Source organism: Simochromis diagramma, unplaced genomic scaffold (assembly GCF_900408965.1).
Source record: "Simochromis diagramma unplaced genomic scaffold, fSimDia1.1 OVJJ01000501.1, whole genome shotgun sequence".
In the NCBI taxonomy this organism is placed as follows: domain Eukaryota; kingdom Metazoa; phylum Chordata; class Actinopteri; order Cichliformes; family Cichlidae; genus Simochromis; species Simochromis diagramma.
In genome coordinates, this window is record NW_024387320.1 from 2,133,057 (window position 1) to 2,159,047 (window position 25,991).

Sequence of the window (25,991 nt, forward strand, 5' to 3'; positions counted from 1 at the left end):
ACTGACGGACTGGCAGGAATTCCTCAGCGCTCCTCAAATTTCTTGAAATCTCGGCAATTCTGCTCGACTGCGTCCCGACAGATATCCGGACCAGCACCCCTTTTCCGAGCAGATTTCCCAAGCCGAATATAAAATGGTAATGTAGAGGACTAAAATTTGGCTTTTCCACAAGTTTGTCTTGACAATATGAATGGTATGAAAACGGATGGACACTGTCGTTGGCTCATTCTTTTCCCATAAAACCATACTTTCTCTCTCTTTCCCCCTCCTTTTTTTTTGTCCAGATGTTCCGAAGTGTGGCTGTGCTCCTTCTGCTCTCCGTAGCTCTGTACAACGCGGAGGTAAGTTTGCTCTTTTATTTTTCTTTTCTTCAAACTGTTGTCTTTGCGAGGCTTCATATTGGAATCAGCCGTTTTACGCCTGTACTGAACACTTTATAACCGCTAAAAAAAACAAAAAAAACAAGGCAGCCAAACAACAGCTTTGTTGAGCTTGAACACATCTGGAAAAAGAGAAGAAGAAAAAAAGTATTTTATTGGTGAAAATGGGCCATTTATAGTTGGGTTTTCAAGGCTGTATTGTGTCTATGTGATGTAGGCTGGATTGTTTATCTTCCTAAGCGGAACCACACAATTACGGCAATCATGAGCGTCATTACAGACACATTCTGACTAGTTTGCTTTCTTCCACTTGGGGTATTGTTGTTAATAACGAGGTTGCACCCATGAGACACTGGAAAAGTGAGCGCACATATTTCTTAAACCTTCACATGTTCCATCTTGTTTGCTGACCGCACAAAGAGAAGTCCTTCACCTATTCTCTGTTTTTGTTTTGCTGAGTTGTGATTTTTGAAGGTAACATCGCAACAAAAGCTGACATGTGCCATGAGAGGACGAGAGGAGTGACAGACAGCTGTGAAGGAGAATGGGTGGGCTTGTGTTTAGCTTTCACAAATCTCTCTGGGGGAGATGACACTCTTCATCAATACTGGAGGGTGTTTTGGTGCCAGCTGGCAGCTGCTCTAATGGCATAATGTTTGTTTTGGTGTTTGGTCGGTGAGCATGTGTGTTTGTCTGCAGGGCGGTGAGTGCCTCAAGAGCTGTGAGAATGCTCACCTCATGGGTATCACACTGCAGTGCTAAGTAGTCTCCTCTCTAGGTAAACACCAGGATGTGCTGTTAGTAGGTGGCCCGATTGCACACAAGAATGATTAACTGAAACAGCGTGCAATTATTAAAGTTTAAGCATCTCACAGGGGTGACAGATGGGCTCGTATATGTCAGTGGGTTTGAAGAATGAGTGAAGCTTACTGTCTGGGGTGGATGCTCAGTAAGCCTAAATATGATTAAAAGTAAACCTAGCAGTCAGTTAGCTGAGCTGAGCATGAAGACTGGCAAGTTTCCTGTTCTGAGATGTCTGTTGTGATTGTGCAAGAATAACAAATTTATAGTTATGGAAACAGCTATCAAGATATCCAAGAGTAAAAAAAAAGAAAAAAGAAAGCAAACTACAAGAATGTCTTTGTGATCCAGCACATGGTCTCTTGTAAAAATGATTCTTTTTCCTTTGTTTCTAGCTTTTGTGGCAATCTATGCCAACCAGCTGCTCATTGTACCTCCCTAATTATTATGCAGACCTGAAAGCAGGATGGATGTTCTCATATAACTTGGCAAAAAGTCATTTGTTCCATGTCCCAAATTATTCCTCGAAGAACGAGCAAGCACACACATGCCAGGTGGCACTTGATGATGGCCTGGACCCTCAGTGGACGCAGCTGTTGAACACCTGGCTTTGTGCTGACTCCTCTGTTGACCGGCACAACAAAAACAGGAGGATGATATAAACACGGTAATAACTGTAGCCTAATTAGAGGGATTTTTCAGCAGGTTAGAGCAATGCCACATGTGAAAGATAAATCAATTATCTGTGGCCGAGCCTGTCTTTATGGCTTAATGCAGATGGCCATTAGTGTCGGAACTGCAACACTGCTCATAGACTGATGTGCCGGCTACCCCGGCTGACCTTCCCCTGCTCTTCCTATCTTTACCCGCTGGCTGTTAAATGTGGGATTGTGTGCCTCCTAATTGAATCTATGGCGGTGATCTGTGAGGTATGTCCTAGATGGGATAGAACAAACGGCAGTTGTTGTTGGGTGGACCCACAAAGTAATGGGCACCCATTAAAAAAAGAGGCATCTGTTCTCCAAAGGTAATTATCTTGATAATATATGGCCTGTTGACAGGCTGTGAGAAGGGCCTGAACTGGCATACCAGCGTGCTGTCTAAAGAAGGTCAACAAGTTGCAGCAAAGAGGTGAATCTGAGCCTATAGGGCATCTATTTAGCTTGTGTATCAACGATGGGATGCATGTTAAATTGACTGTATACACATCACTAAAAAAGCTGGAAAGATCACTGAAAACAGGATCAATTCGATTGTGTTTTTATTTGCTGGCACGAGTTTAGGCTATTAAAATGTGGAAACTAACTCCTGATTTATTAAGAAGTCGAATGCGTGTGTGCTTCTTGAGGTGAGAATTTGCTGCGTTTGAAGATAAGCTGCTCAGAAATGCAGTGTGACAGGGTGGCCGGGGTCGAGACTCAAAACTCTGTGTTTGTGTGTGTGCCCGCGGGCTGGAAAGCAGATATGCATCTTGGGAAAAAAAACCTTGATGTCTTACTCAAACACACCGGGAGCTTGATATGCAAACGAGGTCGGATGCAGGCATAGTGAAAGTCGTAAGACTTTGCGGCCTCGGGGGACATGTGTGCGCACATAAACAGAGGGAGGAGAGTGTTTATATTTCCGCTGTTATGGCATGCAGTGTTATTGTGTTATTGTGCATCATCCACGGTGAATGACACATTGGTTAATTTAGTTTATGGCGCTCTGGCATCAACAGGCAGCCAGACTAGTTCGCCAGGACAACATTTCACGTAACAAAGAAAACATGAAAAAATGAAGGAGCTGGATCCCTTTTTCTTTCTGGCCCTGGATTTGTTGCACCCTGATTGAGCTAAATGCTCTCGGGCAACCCGCCATGTTGCCATGTTGATGCTTGTTCTTTCCCATACAAGGTGGGCTAAAAATATCTGCCCAGGTGGAGAGAACATAAGCATGAGGGGACGCCGTGTCCTCTGTCCGTACGAGCCTGCTCTAATTACTGTAGCTCGACATTCAGTCATGGATCCCGTGCAGAGATTGTTCAGGGCGGTGAGATAGTGATGTAAAACAGGAAGGAGATGTCATGCAATTACAGCAGGCAGACTGGGAGTGAGGTAAGACTTGGCTGTGTGGTGTAGGGGTAGAGAAAGAAGAGGTGTATTACGTTTCACGTCCTTGCAGTGTGTTCTCCTCACTCTTGGCTTGGCTTGGCTTGAAAGGAGTCCTCATTTAGCTTAGCAGCTGTACTGGTGTCTTATCATTACCGGTACTCTGCACTCAAAGGCCTGACACACATAAATTAACACAGGCACCCACGCAAATCACAAAGACTGGCATCAAAGGGTTCTCTGAGCATTTTGTAAAGAATGAGGTAATGCATCATTTTCAATCATAAAAGTTAAAAAGCAAAAGTAGGTAATTTACTGATGACTGACTGTTTGCTGCTTTTCTGCCCACTTTAAGCTCTTGGAAAATGTAATGAACATCACTGTGAGCTTGACATCTTAAAAAACAAAACTTCTACAAATATTTACTTCCAGCAGAGATTATTCTGTGTCCAGTGACCCGTCAAAGAAAGATCACGCCCTGTATATGCAATGCAGTTTTTTTCTGTTGAACAGGCTTAACTGTAGGAGGAATGATCAACAGGCGAACACTGCTGTTTTCCAACACTGAGCAAAAAACATAGAGGCTAAAGTGGCTGTTTTGAGCTTTTGTAACTCTTCCATTTTCTTGTGATCTATGTGATAAGAGAGCACTCTATAATGTAGCATACCTCTCTTATCACATGCAGAAACCTTGCTCAAGGGCCTGCAAAGGGTGACTGTGTGCACAACCATGATTGATCCACATACAGCCTGTTTGCTACAGAAATCTGTCAATTTTCCTGTTATTCAGTATATTACACCCTAACATAAAAAAATGATGGTTAAAAATATATAGTTTTTTTTTTCCTTTGGGGCAAAACAACTTTGATGGAGCTTGTTTTTCTCTGGTGGTGGTATTGTACCACCACCGGTGCTGAATAAAAGCATTTCATTGATTTGAGTCACTGTACTATGAGTGTGTTGGTGCTGTTTGCTACACCAGGGTGTGTTGCATGCTTTAGGACAGCGGTCCCCGACCTTTTTTGGACCAGTTTATGTCTGACAATATACTGGCCTTTAAGGTGTCGCGGATAAATACAACAAAATAAAACCAGTACCGCTACCATAAAAAGATGTATTCATAACACATGTGGGAAAAGACCCAGGGAAATCAAGTTAACAATAAAAACGCTTAAAAAAATAACAAATTAAAAACCTGAAAACCATACATTTCATACCCGAGCCTCAACTCTCGGTACCAAACAACTCGGGGGTTGGGGACCACTGCTTTAGGACATAACATTTTTCCATTTACAACACACCCTACTTCTCTAAAGAGTCAGCTGAGAAAGTAATCTGCAGGATGAACAATTGTAATAAAATAATTAGTTTAAGCTGGATTTGATGTAGCTCAGCAGAGGTCAAAAACGTGTCAACCGCAGCTCTTCAAGCGATCAAAAATGTGGTTAATATGTGTGGAAGGAAGCCACTTCTTCATAAGAAAATCCCTTTAATTAGCACCCTTTCAGTCTTCTTCAAGGCATGAACAGGTAGCAAGTGAAAGCTGAAGTACAAAAGGTTAAAAGAACATCCCATGATTAGCCTCACTGCAGTATACTGTGAAGCTCGCTAATTAAAAAGATTTTTGAATAGATTGGAGTGCGCAGATGACTGTTTCATTCAGTTTGATCATTTATAGCTCAAATACCTCAGCCGTGACTGATACATAGTGAGAGGCTCTTTTCTCCGTCTATTTTAGTACGAATGAGACACGATACAAAGCAGGGGGGATGACTTTGATTGTCAAACCCAAAGGAAAAGAAAAAGTACTAAAAATCTGTAATTTAAAATGTCATGAGGAATTTCAAGAACCATGAAAAAGTGTGACTTGCAAGTTCTTAGATTACAACAATGCTAAATTTCATTACTGTTTAATCTGCCAATTAAGTTCTCTGAGCCCAGGTGATTGCTTGGTCTATATAGCACATGATCCAAAATACAACGATGGTCTGCAGAAAAAAGATCTTGTGACTGTGGAGGCCATTAGAGAACAGTGATCTCATTGTTAAGTTCAGGAGATGTGTTTGAGATGATCTGAGGTTTGTGACATAGTGTGTTACCCTGCTGGACATTGTCAGCACCAGTACTCAGGTAGGCCGAAGCCAAGAAATTTTCCCCTCAACACCAGTGCACCACCACCACTAGCCTGAACCAGTATCAAGACATTTTTACCAAGAGAACTGCTGCTCAGTGGAGATTTTCTGTTTTCAGACCATTCTCTATAAACCCTAGAGATGGTTGTGCTGGAAAATCCCAGAAGTTTGGCAGTTTTTGAAATCCCGAGACCAGTCTGGGTCACTTAAATCACCGTTCTCCTCCATTCTAATAATTAGTTGTAGCTTCCGCAGCTTGTCTTGACCACGTCTACCTGCCTAAATATGTCAGTTTGCTTCCATATCATTGGCTGAATGAATATCTGTGCTAACAAGGAACACGTGAACACTAGGGGTGCAACGATACACAAAATTCACGGTTCGGTTCGATACTTTGGTGTCACGGTTCGATATTTTTTCGATACAAAAAAATGTTCATGCTTTTTTAATTTGTCATTTATTAAAATTATAAATATATATTTTAACTCAAACGTACAGTTTTTAAATTTAATGTTGCTGAAACAACACGGGGATAAAATAATAATTCTATCTGATCGAGAAATCACTCATCTTTGGAAAAGAGAGTTTATTACAGAGAAATGTCTCTTTCCAAAATAAAAGCTATACTATACGCTTCTTCTGGGCTATATTCTCAGCAGCATATTAAACATATCAGGTCCCCATAAGGAGAATCCTGTGCTAATGGCTGTCTAAATGACTCGGGTAAAGTTTGTAGCATGTGTGCTTGTTGTTTTTGTCTGCCTCCACTTGTATTTGCACTAGGATGATGTCGGCGTAAATGTGCAGTCATATTCATTGTGTTCCCACTAGTGCTGTCAGTGTTAATCTGAAATGACGTTAACGCCACAACACGGCAAATCTCCGTTAACGAGCTACCGCGGATCACCCCGTGCGTGGGGCTGGACGACGTCAACACGTTAACGAGCTAACTGCGCTAACGCAGTAGTTCCCACCCACATATTTGAGCATTGCGTGGCACATCCGACATACTGTTTTACTTTTGTCCATGACACGCTTACCATCAGGTCATACTTCACATGAAGATCGAATTAGTTCCAAAGGCCACATCTGAATGAGGGTGGGGGAGGTTCAATTTGCCATGTTGCAAGGAGCTTAGCTTCTGTCTTGCTAGCTTGTGCTGCGCTCAGTGGATCTGCGCTCGACAGTGCAGCCTAGGCGGAGTAGTCGAACGCAGATCCACTGAGCTCTCAACACAGACAGCATCGTCAGAAGAAAAGTTGATAAAATAAATTAAAAATTTTGTATTGTTCGATACATATGCTACCGAACCGAAAGCACTGTATCGAACGGTTCAATATCGATACGAGTATCGTTGCACCCCTAGTGAACACATGCGCCTGATACAGTGGCCACAGTGCCTTAATGAAACAGTTGACTTACTTTCTGTGAATCAGATAACATTTTGATTGTTTCTTCTCTCGCTGTATCCTCACATACTTTGAAAGGTTTTGATTAAAAGGAAGGCAAAATACAGTTGTTTAAATATAATGAAGGTCTGATCTCACAACAGGTTTGAAATGTCTACACACACTAAATACATCTTGCAGTCTCTAATTGGACTTTCCCTTGTACAAAAGCGTTCGACATTAGCCCCTACACTGGCCTCAAAGAGGGAGCAGAGAGGAGGGCAGGGAGTCTCCCCATCCCCCTCACTTGCCCTTCCTCGTGGTGGAAAAATGCAGAGAACAGAGAGGGGGTGGGGGGTGGTTCAGAGGGGAAAGAAAGGTGACCAAGTGAGCAAAGAGAGAAAGTTTAAAAGGATAAGGGGAAATGAGCAAGATTATCTGTAAAGAGTCAAAGAAAGGGATTAAAAAATTAAAGGCAAAATAGATGAGAAATTATTGAAAATGATGATAAGAAAGAAAACTTGACTAGAGGTTAAGATAAAGCAGGTAGTGAGGACAGGGGACGTTTTTGTCCGAGCAGAGTGACAGCGGGGTGAACAGGGGAGGGCGGGCCTGGGGCGGTGCTGCGTTCACAGCATTTTGTGTTCTCTGGTGACGTTTTAACTGCTAGCAGATGTTGCTCTGCCCAGACGGTGACTTATTTCCTGCTTTTCTTTAGTCTTGTACTTCTTGCTTTCTCCATTTTCTCACCCTCTCTGTTTCTCTGCTTTACTTATCTTACCGTGTATTTCTGTTATCTCCCTTTTCTATTTCTTCTTTTTTCCCCCATGTCTCTTTTCAGTTTAGTTGCTGCATTTCAGCTTTTGAACAATGAGGCTGCTGAGTGTAAAATAACAGGCTGCAGACTAGGGTGACATCATCCCGTCCATTGGTGCATTCCTTTTACACTGAATAAGAAACAGGGACGAGAATAACAGGCAGAACTCTGTAAACTGGTCGTTACCCTGAGCCCTTTTGTTTCTGAAGATTTAATCTCGGACCTGGTCCCTCAGAGAACATTTGAGACCACCCCTAGTGCTCTTATAAACGCTCAAATTAGTTCTTCTTTGGCCTCATTATTTCAAGGACACATACTGCTCTCAACTGCTGGCGATCACTTGTCATGTAATCCATGAAATACTAAGCAGATATTTGAGCCAAAAGGAAGCATGGCAGTCGATCGTGTCTTTTTGATAGGCTGACTGCCTGTTTCTGAGTGGAGGCTTTACTGTACATCTGATCTCACGAGGCTGTCAAGTACAGAAGAAATGAGACTGAAACTGATTTGATATAAATGAAGACACAGATTCACAGAGGGGGGGAAAGGCAACAGAGTCTGAGAATGGAGCAATGTGAATTATTGAAGGCAAAAGAGACAGCTTTCTGTAATGACTCAAAACCAAAATAAAATAATATTTTTTCCCATCATCTCGTTAAAATTCCTTAAGGGAGCAAACTGGATCGCAGTTAGCTTGCAGTGTATCGGGTAAGTGGTTTTCTTCTTTGGCTGCGCTCCACTTCTCTTCTGATTAGAAGTTAAGGGGAAACAAGTTGCTCAATTTTGAGCCCTCCCTGTTCTGTCTGCTCCTGGCATGGACTCATGTCTGATGGAGCTGAAGAGTGTTAGACAATCTAGAGCTGGAGGGACACCATGGGGAAAACGCTGGAGAGGGGAAGAGCAGGGCCACCTTTCTGACCCAAATACTGAGGAGATTTTGGCTCAAGGCAAACTGGGTCGGGTTCCAGCTGAGGCACTAGATGGCTCGGGAATGAACCCCTCTTACCTTCTCATTCTCCTGATTATGTCTCTTGTCTACATTTCCTGCCTTTCAGTCTTGTGTTTCTTTCATTTTTCACCTCATTGTTACATAGAATCTCTTGTAAAACACTCGGTTGCATTTAGAGGTAATGGGGGGGCGTCCATGCATTTGCCTGTCCATCTGTCATGCTGACTGTCTCTATCTGTCACTGTTATTGCCTCGCTCGAAGTAAAATCACGTTTTAGTGCACATCTCCTCCACGTCAGCATTTGTTTAAATAGACTTATGCACCTCCTTGGAGGGAGGTATATGAAAGGAGAAACCACTGTCTCTGAAGCACTTCTGAAGCTGCAGTCAACAGCCTAGCTTTTTGTAGCTTAGGCCTCAGACTCTGACCCCCAGCAATCTCCAGTCACTAGGCAAGAATGTGCATTCCTGACTGTCGCTGGGTGAAATAGGTCACAAAGACGGTGGTGCACTAAAAAGATCCCTGTGATTGCTTTGGTCACTAGCAGATTACTTTGAAGGAAAGACAGCTGGAAACGGAGAATGTTCACCTTCAACATTCGCACTGCAGCCAACACATTTCGAACAGCACAATTTTAACTTTGTGTACATTTTGGATTACACTTGTCATATTTTCACTCCTGCTCGGCAAGCAGTTGGTGAGTGCTGGCAGACAAGTGAGTGTATTCCATGTAGACTAAGGGCGATTGCAATGTTTTGACTGCCAGAAACCTCCAGTTGGTCTGGGAATAGATATTATTATCTAGTGACCAGAGGACGCTAATTGTTCTGTAGGCCTGTGTGACTGGTACTAGCCTCGCTCTTCTCAGTTTCTCAAAGAAAAAATCTACCTTTTCCTCTAAAGTGTAGAACTTTTCCTTCACTCCTATATTCAAATGTAAGACTTTTTATATAACCTTTCTCAACCAACTCTGTGCAAGGATGTGACATGTTTTTGAAAAAGCTAGTTTTTTTAATCAAATGAAAATAATTTACTTGTTATTTTTCTCATTTCAGTAGTCTTTCTTGTTTTTTTGCTTGTGATAGTTTTCATTTTTCTTCAGATTTGCCAGTTTGTTATGTAAATACGGGGAAATAGATGCTTTTTATAAGCAGTAAATTGAACAGACAACTGTGTGCATACTTAGATTAGATTTCAATATCACTGTAAATATTTCCTCTGCTTCCTCACAAACCGAAGCCTTATCGGTGTCTCAGCACGACAGCAGCATGTGTAACAGTGTGCTGTAGTTCCTTCATTGTTATTCAGCATTTCAGTATTTCAAGTGGCCCAGCCTGCATCATTTACAGTGAGGTGTCTCTTACAACCGTGCATTAAATCCAAACTTCTTGAAAAGCCTTTTCGAGCCTTTCACATTCAGATATCGATGAAACTCTATGTGTCATACAGATGTTGAAGCAGCTCAAGCTGATCTACCCTGTACCTTTTTATAATGCAGTACGAATGAACAGCACCAGAAAGTACAGCCTGCACAGTGAAAGTAGCGCTGAATCAACACCTCTCGAACACAGCAGACAGGCAAAAGAAGCTCTATGTGAAAACAGTCGAACTGCAGGCTCGTTGTATTGGATTCTATTGAATTAGATTTATTGTGTCCAAAACTAATCCAATCAAACAGATGAAACTAATCTTTTAGTATTATTAGAAATGCCACACTCTGTATTTATTGCACTTACTGCTTTTTTGCAGTTGCTTCCATTATTCTCTTCACGGTTGTAGGCATATCTACGGCAGGGACTTCAGTGCAATCTCTAGGTTAATGTTTTCTATGCTAATAAGGGGCAGGGTGCAATATGGGAAGTGCTCACGGTGGCTGTAAATGACATCAACAGTAGAGAGGCATTGATCGGCTTGTTCGATTAGTGGAACATCTCCAAGATATTTGAAGGTACACACACTAAGCATGCAAATACAGACAAATATGCTGCTGCTTGTACTGTTTTGAGTCTTTGAGGACACAGAGATAAGAAAGGCGTGCAAAGGCAGAGCAGATGTTCTACTGCTTTTTATGTGTTGTGCAAGGTGCCTTTAGGTGCCTTTAGTTAGTGTGCCTTTTCACTGTTGTCTTCATTGGATAAAAGATAAAAGGGCATTTTGTTCTCTAAAGCAAGGATGTGTTCCACTTTAACTCAAGTCCGCCTCATCAACGAGCCATATAACATGCTCGTATGCCCCCCTCCTCTTCTTCACTACCCACCTCTTTCTTAATATTCAGACTGTCCTCACAACTTTCTCCTTTTATTCAGCCTCTTACTATTCTCTTATTTTCCTCCTCTGATTTCCATCTAGCTCTTCAAGGCTGGCCTTCGTTCACAGACACGTGTCTTGCATCTGTAAAAGGGCATGGTGCTAGAGATGAGATGACAAGAGAAAGAACTAAAGAATAGCAGAAATGAAAGCAAGACTTGAAATGAGAGTTGCCACGCTGATATAAAAAGATGGAAATGATGCAAAGAGTTTTTGGAGAAAAAAAAAAGTCTTTTAGAAACCTTTAAGTCGTTTCAGCCTCGTGACTAAAACACTGAAATAGAAAACATGTGAAACGCGGGGCAAGAGATTAGTGTCGTGAGCTGTGAAATGTGTCCGTATTGACTGTAATGAGCTTAGGGAAGCTCTTTGTATGAAGGACTCTGGTATGATTCACCAGTCTCTTATGAGAACACTGATTGGTTTTAAATGGGAAAGAAGGCAGTTGTTGTCAGTAAATTAAAAATAATAATTTATCTGGGACATGCATACTGGGTGTGTTTTTGTTTGTGCTGACTTTGTGTCATGTCTTATTTTATGTCTGCTCTGCTGGTGACTGTGTTAATGAGTGCCTTTTAGTTATGGTGAGGTTGATGGCAAGTCCCTACAATGTGTAAACAGAAAGTGATACCCACTTGAATAAAAACATTGATATCAATCTCAGCATATGAACTTGGGACTACATAAAGATTCAAAGAGGGGAAACATGGGAAGCTCTTTACCAAATAAAGTAAAATAGTGATAACAACAATGATTAAAAAAAACTTCTCATATTTTCAGGCTACTAACACTCAAGTAAATAAATTAAGCTTTTATGTTGTAACAGCCAGAGATGGGCAGTAACGCATTACTTGTAACGCGTTACTGTAATCCGATTACTTTTTTCAAGTAACGAGTAAAGTAAGGGATTACTATTGCAAAAACGGTAATTAGATTACCGTTACTTTCCCGTAGGAACGCTGCGTTACTGCGTTACTAAAACCGTGATTTTTTTGCGAGAATGTCTCATGACAGTGACGTAAGCAAGTGCGACGTTCGTGACAACAGCTGTGTGCAGATCAACAATGGATCGACTGCGGGAGAGAGTATGAGCGTGCAGCGTTTAAAGCGTGGAAGTACTGACCTTATTTTAAGTTGGATTCCATAAAAAGTGACAAAAACATTAGTGTCCGTTGTGCGTGGGAAGAAAACTTCTTTTTACAGCGAAAAAAACCCCTAAACTTCCAAGCAAGCACCGAGTGCGCTACGACGTAATGGGAAACTCACAGAGAAACTCGCGGATTCTTCCACTGACCGCGGCACACCTGCACCAGGGTAAACCTCCGCCTGCCCCACTCCTGCTTTACAGGTGAAAATAGAGCAACAGGACCGCTAGTCTTTGACTTTATTTATTTTCTGCTGTGTTTTACTTGCATCTATTTGAAAGAGTGAGTGTAAACACAAAAAAATATTTTATTTTATATGCTGGAATGTGCAGAAAATAGGTTTAAATAGGTTTAAAACAAATTTCTTCCAGTCAGAGAATGTTGCATATAATTAAATTTTTGCTTGATGCATAAAGTTAAAAGATTAAAACTAATAAAACAAGTTTTAAAAAGAGACTTTTCCATTTGATTACATTTTGTATGATGGATTATGCAGAAAAAGTAGAATTGGACTGAAAGATCTATCGCTTTATCACCTACTCAGGTTGTAAATCGTGTTTTTAAAAAGTAACTAAGTAATTAATTACTTTTGAAAATAAGTAATCAGTAAAGTAACGGGATTACTTTTTTGGGGAAGTAATCAGTAATTAGTTACTGATTACTTTTTTCAAGTAACTTGACCAACACTGGTAACAGCATATAGAATAGCATGCAGAAATAATACTCCAAATAACTCCCTGTAGGAGTAAAGCTGACACCAATATTTGGGGATTTAAAAGTCTACTAATTTTTCTCCTTCTAGACGCATGAAATGTGACCATATGTCTCTGACATTTGCTATGTGTAGTTTTTATTTATCCCTCTGCATTGTCCATGTATGTTTTATGCACTGCGTTTGTGGCATCCCAAGAACACACGAAGAGACTATTTCGTCTGTTATTTTCTGCAGTCTTGTTTTATACAGTGCTGTATTTGCCCTGTTCATGATTTCTTATTTTATCGCATATTTGGCATACTTAAATGTTTCAGATAATCAAAGAGATTTTAATATTTGACAAAGATAACCTAAGAAGATACAAGATACCATTTTTAAATGATGATTTACTTTATTAAGGGGAGAAAAAAGGTTATCTGGCCCTGTGTGAAAGAAATGTAAATGCTCCATAAACCTAATAACTGGTTGTGCCACCGCTGGCAGCAAAAACTCAAAAAAATGTTTTGTAGTGGCCTAGTCAGCGTTGGGACTGGAATTAGACTTGAATCAGTTTTCGAGCATGAATTATCTGTTTAAAACAGATCTGCAAAGAAGAGTGGACCAAAGTTTTCCACAGTGATGTGAAAGACTCATTGCCAGTTATCACAAACACTTGATTGCAGTTTTTGCTGTGAAGGGTGGCACAACCTGTTATTAGGTTTAAGAGACTATTACTTTTTCACATAGGGTCAGGTAGGTTTGGTTTCCCTTCATAAATGAAATCATCATTTCAAAAACTGCACTTTGTACTGTATATTTGTACTTTGGTTATCTTTGTCTAATGAAAAAAATGGTGTGATGATCTGCAACATGTAAGAGTGACAAACATGAAAAAAGAACTAAGGAAGGGAGAAATACTTATTTCACAGCACTGTATGTCCAAAGAGCCCTGCTGAGATCTCATTTTGAGGCTTTCTTCCATCTGGCTTACTTGACTGACACTTCTGTAATCAAAAGAAGCCAGTATATGTTCTCACTATGGCAACAAAGCACATGAATCAGCTGCAAAAAAAGGGACCTTCTACCTCTGTATTCATTAGCTAAATGTCAGATATTCTCAGCTGGTTCTGCTAGGAGGGAGATGGACAGACAGAGCTCCGTGTTTGTACCAGATTCATCTTAAGGAGCCCATCTATTATTCATGTTCTCAGAGGAGGTTTCTGCAGGTTTCAACAGGCCTCTTGCCCATCTGTGTCTGAGAAACTGAATTGTCCAACATGTTCAAGGCCGGGGGGGTTGCTTTGAAGATTTTTCCATGACCTCATCTTAGGATAGGAAGTGTGTGTATGTATATGTTTCTGAAGCATGCATAGAACCGAATTCCTCTCACCAGTTTTGAGTCAAAATTGCTACACTGTGATGATTGCATGTGACTGCTCCCCCACTGTCATCCCTTTAGCTCTGAGATCCATCCTGTTACATTTTATCATGAGAGCTCAAGAAGGTTCAGTAACAACATCCCACCTTCATTTTGACCTACATACCAGACCTTGCAGTCAGACACAGAGAGACAAAGTTGGAAGCCAGCTCACGTGCAGGCACACAAAGAAGGCCAACTTCTGTCTCGCTGTTACAGGAAACAGCAGCTTAGGGAGCAGGAGTAGAGTCGGGGTGGGGGGGTAGGAGAAAAGATTTTGCACTGCATGGGAATGGGCCTAAAGGAAAACACAGCTCAGACTCCAGATGTGGAAACACCCTGTACACACACAAGTACGCACACAAACAAATGCAAGCACACACAATGGCACACATACACAAAAACAAACAGATGGGGAAAGGAGGCGGTAATGAGGGTCATAAACCAGCTCTTGGAGCTCCACTTGGCGTCTTCTGATTGGTTGCTAGAGCTCATTTCTTGAGTCTGCTGGCAGTCCCTAAAATGAGCAAACACAAGATGTCAAGACGAGCAAATGAGACGGTGTGTGTGTCCATGAGTGTCAACGAGAGCGAATGAGACACGCTAAATGTGAGAGAAAAGGCTGTTTAACTGAAACAGATTTGCTGGAGACATTTGGATGAAAGAAAAAGAGTATTTTCGACGAGGAGGCAGCATGGTCCAGCAGGAACTCATCCCACTTACATGTTTTCTGTATTCTGCCTTATTTCTTGCCAACTTCTGGATCCAAGTCTAACTGTCACTGACAGGGCAACAATTCAGACAGCTCTGGAGACCTCATTAAAAGTGCAGATACTAACACACACATAAAAAAACAACAAAGATAAGCAATAAACCAGGACACATTTGTTTGAGCACGTAAATATTGCTTTTTTTGCTTATCATGTTGATGAGAAAGGAACAAATAAAATTGAAATGCAGTCAGTTGTTTGAGGATTCCTCAGAGTCTCCAATGAAACATTATGAACCACTACGTGCACAAAGCAACTGAGCTTATTTACCAAAATGATTTAAGTAATTCTTGGTATCTTGCTAAAAAAGATAGGAAACAGATACAAAAATCATCACCTCCTAGACTGAGTGCAGTGCAAGATCGGTGAGCTTTCATCTCGGATGCCATCAGGGGACAGACTCTTGTCAGTTAATTGGGCGAAACGATCTCTTTATCTGTGACATGAGTTTGGTTCCACATGGCTTATTGTGAAAGTTAAATATTTGTGTTTTGGATCCCGTTTGCAGATTCCTGTTTGACTTGATTGGCTATTCTGTTTGAAAAGCACAACAGCGCCACCCTGTGTTCAACCATCACAAACTTATTTTGCCTTACAGGAGGTGCAGACCAAGAGCAAAGTGTGTGCTAATGTGTTCTGCGGGGCCGGCAGGGAGTGCGCTGTCAATGAGAAGGGGGAGCCCAGCTGTCTGTGCATAGAGGTGAGTGTCGGGTCATTGCTTTTACGCAAGGAAGCAATATATGTCCAAATAATAGATTTGGACTACAAACTCCCTTTGGTTTCACTTCACATTCATTCCCTTTGCACTTTGTTTTTTTGCAGAGCTGTAAGCCCCACAAGAGGTCAGTATGTGGCAGCAATGGTAAGACCTACAGGAATCACTGTGAGCTCCACAGAGATGCTTGTCTGACTGGCCTGAAGATCCAAGTGGCACACGACGGACACTGCAAGGGTACGGATAACAAATGTTGATAAAACAGTTCAAACCGGCATAATTATCACACAATCGTCCTTGGAAATGGAAATGGAAGTTGCATAATTTTCATGTTAGACATTGAAAATGTATTTTTCAAAAATTGTTAAATGATTTTTTGCTAAAAAATGTTTTTTTTAACATCATCATCTTTCTTGCCTTGAACGGTTTTCAGGGTTTTTTCTTTCTTTTTTTAATTTTTACAATTTAAAAAATGTACACACAGAAACAACATTTTGATAGGATAGGACATAGCAAATCAGGTTTCTCATTCAGCTGACCTATTAAGCACTGATTTAAGCACTGATTGGTCCATCCATTGATTTTCTTGCACATATCGAATTCAGGGATGCTGGAGCATATCCCCACTGTAATATGGTGAAAGGTGGGGTACATCATGGACAGGCTGGCAGTCTATTGCAGCTAATTGATACTATTCAGCTCTGTTTTGTTCCAAAAACGAAATACTTGACTGTTTAGAGTGCAGTGGAAGCCAAGATAACACGAGAATGCTATAGAGATGAAAAGATGAAAACACAGTTTGGAACCTGTCATGACTGAATTACTAGAGAGGAATTTAACAACACTGACTAAAAATCTTGTGTTCATAACACCGAATGTCAGAGTCATAGGTTACTGTCAGGTTCTTCCTTCTTGTCCTTTAGCGGGCGACCAGCGGCGGTGGTCGGCTGCGCAACCAGTACGCTGCTGTAGGTGCCGCAGGTTCTCTTGCTTGACCAACGATTATCTTCCACACTTTTCAATCTAAGGCGATGGTTCTTGCCTGCTCGAGGTCAAGTCAAAGGGCCTTCAAATCATCCTGGATTTGTTTCATCCATGTCTTTTTTGGTGCATTTCAATGCACCCTCCAATCGGTGGGGCGGGTCAACCAGAGTAGGCCATGGGGGTAGCGGCTCTGGTCCATTCGACAAATGTGGCCAAACCAACGGAGTCGGCGGCGCTGGATTAGGTCGCCGATCGTCGGTTGGCTGCCGCAGCTGGTGAGGATGGTGTCATTCGAATGAGGGTCGCGAAGGGAAACGCCGAGAATGCATCTAAGGCAACGCATTTGGAAAACTTTGAGCTTGCTCAGGTCGTGTTTGAGCATTGTCCACGTCTCCACGCCGTAAAGTAGAATGGGCAGGATCAGGGTTCGGTAAAGGCGGATCTTTGTCAATGAGATGTTCTTCTTCTTCCAAACGCACCAGCGCAGGGAAGCGAACGCTGCCGCCTGCCCAATTCTGGAGCGTATCTCCAATGATGTTGCCACTTTCTTCTCCTCGACGAGGGACCCCAGATATTTAAATTGTTGGACTTGTTTGATCTGCACACTGTCGAGGTGGACGATCGCTGGTCAGCCGTCGGTGGTCAGGACTTTGGTCTTCTCGGCATTAATCTTGAGGCCATACGGTTTGGAGTAGAGGATGTGAGTCGCCTCGGTGTCGTCTTCGGCAAAAATGGCGCTATCGTCAGCGAACATTAGATCGGTGATAAATTGATCGGTCGAGGCTTGGACTCCGCGGCGGCCCTTGAATGTTTTGCGCATTATCGCATCGATGACGATGTTGAACAACAGCGGTGACACCACATCGCTCTGCCGGACTGTCAGGTACAGAGTAGAAGCTTAAGTATAAGTGAATCCCTGAGATCTAGTAGATGTGACAATGGGAGGCCTAAAAAGGCCAATTTGGCCCCTTTTCAGTAATGTCATTTAGCTCACTCGACTAATTGTGAAAGCGCTGATAGTAAGCAATTAAACTGATTAGTATGTGATCTCTGAACTAGCATACATTCACTGAACTGATAATGTGAGGTGACTGGGTTGACAGTCATACAATGTCCCCTTCCATGACACTGCACTATCATTTTTATCACACCTCTGCCCTGTACCCACCTCTTCATATATCTAGTATTAGTATCTTATCTGATGTCGAGTGAACTTTCACTTCCCTGCTGGTCCCTGCTGACATGAAGTTGTTTAGTTAACTGGACCTTAATCTGTGATATATAATCTAAAATGCTTTGGTCAAATTGGTCAACATAAGTAATACGAATAATACATATAAATAAATAAATAAATAAATAAGCAAAACTAATTCTGAAACTAATTTCAGCTGAGGTTCAGTTCAGTTGAGGTTTATTTATATAGCCCCAAATCACAAAAACAGCTTCCCCAAGGCACTTCATACTGCAAAGTAAAGAACCTACAATATTCTGGTGAGAGCCCAACAATAAGGAGATCCCTGAGGAAAAACTCCCTTTTAACAGGAAGAAACCGCCGCCAGAACCGAACTCAGAGAGGGGCAGCCATCTGCTGCAACCAGCTGGGGGATGAGGAGAAAGACAAAGACAAGAAAAGAAAAAGACAGCATAGGGAGGCAGAACAAAAACACAGATTAAAGCAGAGAGAAGACAAAAATTTAGTGGCATACTGCAGTGGTGTATAAACACGTGAGGAGAGAAAAGAAGTACGGGGAGAAGAAGTGCTCAGTGTGTGTCATGAAGTCCAGCAGCAGTCTGAAAAGAAAAGAAATTACATTGATTTTCAGAAAGAAAATCAAACATAAAAATGAAATCACAAAGGAATAACAAAAATGAGGAACTAGAAAGAAAGATACAAAGAAAGAAAACAAAATGCAGAACTTGAAGAAGGCTAGCCTGGACATTGATCGGTGACAGAAAGGTCAGCGAGGGAAAATCATTATGTCACAGCATGCTCTTTGCAGACCTTTGGCCAATTGTTCAGTGACAGACATGTTTATCTCCAATAATGTTCTCCAGGTTTTGTATCAAATGTTGTTTCTTTCTCTCTTTTTTTTCAAATCGTCTTTAGAAAAGAAAACAGAACAGGCCGCTGCCAGTCCAGGTAAGCTTATGTGTATGTGCGTGCATGCTCTTTTTGCTTATATAAACATCCATTCACCCATCCTTTTTCTTCCGCTTATCCTTATCAAGTTTGCGAGTTATATAAACATATAAATTAATTTACAACTGAATGTATTTGTAATTTTTTCACTGGATTGTACTGGCATATTAAGGTCTAGTCCATGGTTACATGGATGGGTTACAGTTTACTAACACACGTGCTGTACAGTAGCAGACATTTATGGTCTAACTGAAAGAACATATTGAGCCTGAATACACTGATGCACAGTATACCAGGTGTACTGGGTTATTTATTCATGCTGCTGACTTCTGGAAATATCCCCTCTCCTGCAGTGGTTTGCTATGCTGCTGACCGCAACGAGTTAAGATCTCGTGTGATCCAGTGGCTGCAAACTGAGATTATCCCAGATGGCTGGTTTGTCAAGGGTTCCAACTTCTCTGACATCCTGCTCAAATACTTCAAGGTAGGCAGAATTAACCCTTTTCTGTTTTTATGCTCACCACTGCTCCAAAACCGGTGTTTTCACAGAATACCCCAGTTTATTTGTCCACGCGGGCCTCTTTCAGTCCGCCTGCTTTTTAAAGCTGCCTGGGACTGTGTCTAATTATTCATGTGACAGACCTTTCAAGCGAGTCAGCTGGTGGTGATAATTCAGTTTAATGAGGAACTTTGTTCTGCAGAGGAGGGCCCCTTCCTCTCCATGGTTTGACATGAATGCCATTATAGCAAAAGATGGGGGGTTTTGTGTTGGACGATTTAAAACTTTACTTATGCCCAAGATTTTCTTATTTCATCATCATATATGAACCCCATGTACAGTAGTCAAACAGTAGTCAGCTTGGATGCTAAATCCGTTTGAACAACAACTAGTCATTTAAAAAAAATGAATAAATGAATAAAAATGTTAATGTAGCGCTACAGCCTAGCCAGCCTGTGGATCAGAACCCCAAATGACTTCTTTGTGTTCAATCCTCATGCACATGAGTCTGTGTGTTTGCAGTCATATGACAGTGGTGATTCTCAGCTGGACTCCTCAGAGCTGCTCAAATTCATCCAGCACAACGAGTCAGTTGTGGAGTTGCAGTCCTATGCAGACCAGGAGAGCAACAACCTGCTCCGGTTAGTGTGTCTGCAAGTTTGCATGCTTACGAAAAAGTGTGGAAGTGGAAGAGGTGAGAGAGCCTTCAAATATTTATTTTTCCAATGGTACTGCTTGTGCGTAGAAAATCTTATCTTTGTGCTGCAGCACTATTTTAAGACAAGTCATTGAACCTGATCTTGGCCAGAGCAAACATTATTGCAGGCCTCTTGTGGGAAACCATATTGGCAAAAACACCTGCACTCTGTGGAGAAAAAAAGAAAAGCAGCTATCAAAATGATTTTTACAGCATTTGCATTGTTTCTGTAATGGTCCACTGTTACTGTATGTAACAGCTAATATTTATTCTGTGTTTGTGTGCTTCTCGTTCCCCAGGAGCCTGTGTGTTGATGCCCTCATTGAGCTCTCCGATGAGAATGCCGACTGGAAGCTGAGCTTTGATGAGTTTCTTAACTGCCTGAAGCCTGGCTTCAATCCACCAGAGAAGAGTGAGCTTGGAGTGATACTTTGACATAATGTAGCACGCCATTAGATCTACTATATAAATTGACCGAAGCACAGAAAGCTCAGTAGTGCAGCTGCTGTTTTCTTAGGATTTTGAGACTCAGCCCTTCAATCTGTTCAGTTGACTGGTGCTGATATATCTGGGATAAAGTTCACAGGAAGAGGGGGCATTTCTCCAGCAGCCAGTCGCTGCGGTTGACTTAACTCTGGAGCTACACCAGATTCAAGGACGCACACGTTTATTTGGTGAACTAACTGTTAGCTGTGTAAACTCTGGGTTTAGTCCACATGCAAAATTTCAAATGCAAATCAAGATAGATTTTCATGCCTGGTTAAGGCATTTGATTTTTTTTCTCTTTTTACATAATAGTTTCTCCAGTTTACACACAAAGGTTTTATGCTTGACGTTGGCTGTTTTGCTGAGTGTTTGTGACTAAGCAAAAGTAACCAAAAGAATGTGACACTGTGGTTATGCTGGTGGATGAATGATGCAGCATTTTAAAATGCTGGCAACTCGTAAAAGTCATAAAATTGGTAACAATGTAAAACTTTTATTGTTCTACTAGAGTCTTATCTGTGGCCTTATCTAGGTAGCGTGTTCTTTATCTTTGTGCAGAATGTGCCTTGGAGGATGAAACATATGAGGATGGAGCAGAGACCCAGGTGGAGTGCAACCGCTGCGTTTGTGCATGCGGCAACTGGGTCTGCACCGCCATGACGTGCACTGGTAAAAAAAACCTGAAAATGGCATTTATCCTGTTTGTTTATACGCACACATTCCACTTAACCGTTGTGTAATCTGACCAGATAACCAGCCAGCTGTGGATGACTTAGCAGATGCTGGAGTGGAGATGACTGAGGAGGAGTGGAACCTCCGTGTGGCCGAGCTCAACAAGCACCAGGTGTGTATCTGTAAACTAAATCCCATCAAAAAAAAGTACAGTATATCAGTCGAGTTAAAGACAAGATAAATCAAAAAATTATAAGTGTTTTCCCAACCTTAGAACCTAATATTTGATTTTCTCCCCACTTGGTTCTACTGCACTCCAAAGCTCATTCACTGTCCACTGCTTGTAGAATTGGTTATAAGGTCCACTAAATCTAACCTTTATGAGCCAATAGCCTCGTGCCTGCTTTTATATTCCTTGATTACCTGTAGTTCCTTTCAAATCAAATTGCTCAATACAACCGACAGAGGAATAGGTCGCTGTAAATATTTGATGCGTTCCAACCTGGCAGAGCTCGGCGAGCCACAGTATCAGAGGCTTTATTGCTTCTGACAGAACAAATGAAACAATAAATCCAAAGGAGAGCGATGTTTTCAAATTTAGAGCCATAAAATGATGTTGCTGATATGAAATGTAGGGCAGATGGCCTTAAAAAAAAAACCCATCAATGCTTGAGTTTCTTTTACCTTTAACAGATTTATGTGTTGACATCTTCCTTTAACGTTTCTTGCTTATTTTGATTCACAGGCAGTGCATTAGGTTTAGTAGGAGTAGACTAATTGGCACATGTATTTAGAACAATCTGCAAAAGTAAAAAATCTTTTGCAGATTGCTGTTTTTGTAGCTTGTGCGTCTGCTTGTGTGCGTGAATGTAACCGTGATGTCCGCAAGGTAGCTCTAGGAATCTGGCTTGAGGCCATGACTGAGTCAGCAAAGCCGTGTACTCTGCACCCCAGAGGAATACTTGGTAGTGCCACTGTAAACAAATGTGGTTCATCGTGTGTACAAGTTTCGATAGGTGACACCAAATTCACCTTCAAACAAATGCAGTGCTGATATTAACGGGAAAGGCGTGCGATTTCCATAAATACTGTTTCAGTCAGCATGTCAAATGAGACACTATAGCTCACGTTTCTTTTCCCTGTTTTAAACATAGGAGACAGTGGAGAAGATGAAGGCCAGCACAAAGGAGGCCTAAGTCGGGATGCAATGAAAGAAGAGGGTGCACGCCATCATCCTTCTTCCATACTTGATTTAACTCACTTTATTATGTTTCTCTGCTCTGTTAATTATTATCCTTTTTTCTTTTTTTTTTACATTTTTAAGTGTTTGTGTTGATGTTTGTTAGTTTCAATCAAAGCGTATCAGTGGATTCCCTTGTGTTGAGTACTGTCATGTTTGATTGTATTACTGCACCCCTACTCTAGCCTCGGGGTTGCTTTTTGTTTTATGTTTTTTTTACTACAATCCTTATATTTTTGCAGTTATTACGAAAAGAAAACTGTCAAGTTATCACTGTTTTGGAATATGGAAGTCACTGTTTGAAAAGGTAGTGAGGTTGAGGGTTGTTTAAATATAGGCGCTGAGTACACAGAAAACTGACTGCTTGGCGCCTCGTACAACCTCTTGTCAGAATGTTGCATAACAAGGTAGAGCTACTAGTGCTTTTTAACATTTTGTTGCCTGTAGAACTGCCACAGTAGGCCACTACCTGACCATTGCACTTCTCTTTCATTCTCTTTAGCTTTCTTAGGCTTTAGTTCAACCACAACCATGAATTTATTTGTATCTTACGGCTAAAATAATAACATTGCTGCCAAAAAAAAGTTTGCTTCTATATACATTATGTTATTGGCTTGAGTTGGAGTTCATCTTGTTCCCATGTTATACTTAGTAGAGTCTCTCTGGTGCTTTTTTTCTTTTTGTGAGGGATTAAACATTTCCCTCTATGTGTGTCTTACTTTTCCGAGACGTAGTGGTCCAGCTTTCGTTGAGACCTGATCTGAATATAGCATGGTGAAAACTGAAACCAAAGTCTAGATGAAGTGTTTGAATGATGTACAAAATTATCCAGGTAAGCCATTACTCTGGACCCAGCAACAACACTATACCTGTGCTTTCAATATCACTCTTAACAGAAGGACTAGCCTCACTGTCAGTGGAAGTAGCTTAGGCGCGTCGATAACCTGGTGCATATGAAATGTGTGCGTGTGTGTCTGTGTGCGTGTGTGCGATTTTCAATTATGACGCTGAGAGTAGCTCGGTTTGTTTATTGTGTTCATTTGTTGAAATCCTGCATCTGAATTGGGATGTCTAAACACCAGAAATCAGTGCCTTAGACCTGCAAACTTTACAGGTCGCTACCATTACCTGCACATAGGATTTTTTTTTTGCCATGTGGCGTTTCAAGAACGAGTGTGCTTTGATGAAGGTGGCATCAAACTAGTGCTTTGTGACTCTATTTCCTATGTGTGTGAAATTTGCATTACTACGTTGAAGCTGAATCTTTATATTTCACTAAAAGTGCAGAGACTGTAAGGAATATGTATGCCAATAAAGCCCATTCACCACAACACAGCTTTGTCACTTTGTTTGTGTCTGTGTGCGCGTACGTTTTTGTGCTTTTATCTGCCAGATTTACTTATGAGATACTGTTAGTGGGGAAAAAGTTTAAATCATTGGCTATTAAGCTATTCCATTGTCTTCCAAAGTGCAGTGAGCCAGTAATCTCACCACTGGACTGGTTGCCAGTACAGATGGGAATCACATTAAAAAATTGCACTTCCTACTTAAAAAGCACCAATCAGTGAGACCAATGAGCGTATTGCTGTGCCTACAGTTACATGAAGGTGCTCATCTCAGCAAATCAGTGACTGCTGGTTGAAAGGGCAACTCATTTGTTGTCTTTACCTCTAAATGTTAACTGGAGTTTCTCTTGCCTAACGGGCTATTGTAATACATTATTTAAATGAAATAACATTTTCAAGTAAAACTTATCAAGGACCCATCCCATGCTTTATGTTCCATCCATTTACTTGGCTGATTACAGTGGGGCAAAAAAGTATTTAGTCAGCCACCGATTGTGCAAGTTCCCCCACTTAAAATAATGACAGAGGTCAGTAATTTGCACCAGAGGTACACTTCAACTGTGAGAGACAGAATGTGAAAAAAAAATCCATGAATTCACATGGTAGGATTTGTAAAGAATTTATTCGTAAATTAGGGTGGAAAATAAGTATTTGGTCACCTCAAACAAGGAAAATCTCTGGCTCTCACAGACCTGTAACGTCCTCTGTAAGAAGCTTTTCTGTCCCCCACTCGTTACCTGTATGAATGGCACCTGTTTGAACTCATCATCTGTATAAAAGACACCTGTCCACAGCCTCAAACAGTCAGACTCCAAACTCCGCCATGGCCAAGACCAAAGTGCTTTCGAAGGACACCAGGAAAAGTATTGTAGACCTGCACCAGACTGGGAAGAGTGAATCTACAATAGGCAAGCAGCTTGGTGTGAAAAAATCAACTGTGGGAGCAATCATCAGAAAATGGAAGACATACAAGACCACTGATAATCTCCCTCGATCTGGAGCTCCACGCAAGATCTCATCCCGTGGGGTCAAAATGATCATGAGAACGGTGAGCAAAGATCCCAGAACCACATGGGGGGACCTGGTGAATGACCTGCAGAGAGCTGGGACCAAAGTAACAAAGATCACCATCAGTAACACACTACAACGGCAGGGAATCAAATCCCGCAGTGCCAGACGTGTTCCGCTGCTGAAGCCAGTGCATGTCCAGGCCCGTCTGAAGTTTGCCAGAGAGCACATGGATGATACAGCAGAGGATTGGGAGAATGTCATGTGGTCAGATGAAACCAAAGTAGAACTTTTTGGTATAAACTCAACTCGTCGTGTTTGGAGGAAGAAGAATACTGAGTTGCATCCCAAGAACACCATACCTACTGTGAAGCATGGGGGTGGAAACATCATGCTATGGGGCTGTTTTTCTGCCAAGGGGACAGGACGACTGATCCGTGTTAAGGACAGAATGAATGGGGCCATGTATCGTGAGATTTTGAGCCAAAACCTCCTTCCATCAGTGAGAACTTTGAAGATGAAACGAGGCTGGGTCTTCCAACATGACAATGATCCAAAACACACCGCCCGGGCAACAAAGGAGTGGCTCCGTAAGAAGCATTTGAAAGTCCTGGAGTGGCCTAGCCAGTCTCCAGACCTCAACCCCATAGGAAATCTGTGGCGGGAGTTGAAAGTCCGTGTTGCTCGGCGACAGCCCCAAAACATCACTGCTCTCGAGAAGATCTGCATGGAGGAATGGGCCAAAATACCAGCTACTGTGTGTGCAAACCTGGTAAAGACCTATAGTAAACGTTTGACCTCTGTTATTGCCAACAAAGGTTATGTTACAAAGTATTGAGTTGTATTTTTGTTATTGACCAAATACTTATTTTCCACCCTGATTTACGAATAAATTCTTTACAAATCCTACCATGTGGATTCATGGATTTTTTTTTTTTCACATTCTGTCTCTCACAGTTGAAGTGTACCTCTGGTGCAAATTACTGACCTCTGTCATCATTTTAGGTGGGGGAACTTGCATAATCGGTGGCTGACTAAATACTTTTTTGCCCCACTGTATGTAATGTAGACTTTTGGGGGTTTGTTTTTTGAGGGTGTGTGTGTTTATTCCTACTTTGCACCAACTAAATCTACAGCAAGTGACACTGCAGACATTGACCTACTCCCTAATCTACCTCTGAATAACAGACAAGCGCTTCTGACTTGGTACAGGGGTTGTCAGTGGAGCAAAATGCAAATAGTACAGCGGATATTGCATAATTTGGACATGTGTGGACTATTTTCTGTGGCACAAAATTGAAGTCTACTAAAGA

The 25,991-nt window shown here is 41.6% G+C and overlaps 1 protein-coding gene and 1 long non-coding RNA gene across 2 annotated transcripts; both read left to right on the forward strand.

Moving 5' to 3' along the window:
• Positions 1-23,657, forward strand: fstl1b (follistatin-like 1b). Its single transcript, XM_040005493.1, has 11 exons — positions 1-136; positions 285-341; positions 15,490-15,591; positions 15,714-15,843; positions 18,698-18,730; positions 19,084-19,214; positions 19,752-19,870; positions 20,226-20,338; positions 20,971-21,081; positions 21,162-21,256; positions 22,239-23,657. Exons 1-11 carry the CDS (start codon positions 134-136, stop codon positions 22,278-22,280), a joined length of 936 nt encoding a protein of 311 aa, XP_039861427.1. The 5' UTR covers positions 1-133; the 3' UTR covers positions 22,281-23,657.
• LOC120717467 lies at positions 6,673-13,769 on the forward strand. Its single transcript, XR_005692206.1, has 2 exons — positions 6,673-11,684; positions 12,683-13,769. It is a non-coding gene; the product is annotated as an uncharacterized LOC120717467 (long non-coding RNA).
• Positions 23,658-25,991: the final 2,334 nt, after the last annotated feature.

Bases quoted from the DNA above. Each gene is read 5' to 3' on its own strand.
- fstl1b (XM_040005493.1), top strand. The intron at 19,215-19,751 runs GTAGGCAGAATT...GTGTGTTTGCAG, and splicing joins TCCTGCTCAAATACTTCAAG to TCATATGACAGTGGTGATTC. The intron at 21,257-22,238 runs GTGTGTATCTGT...TTTTAAACATAG, and splicing joins CCGAGCTCAACAAGCACCAG to GAGACAGTGGAGAAGATGAA.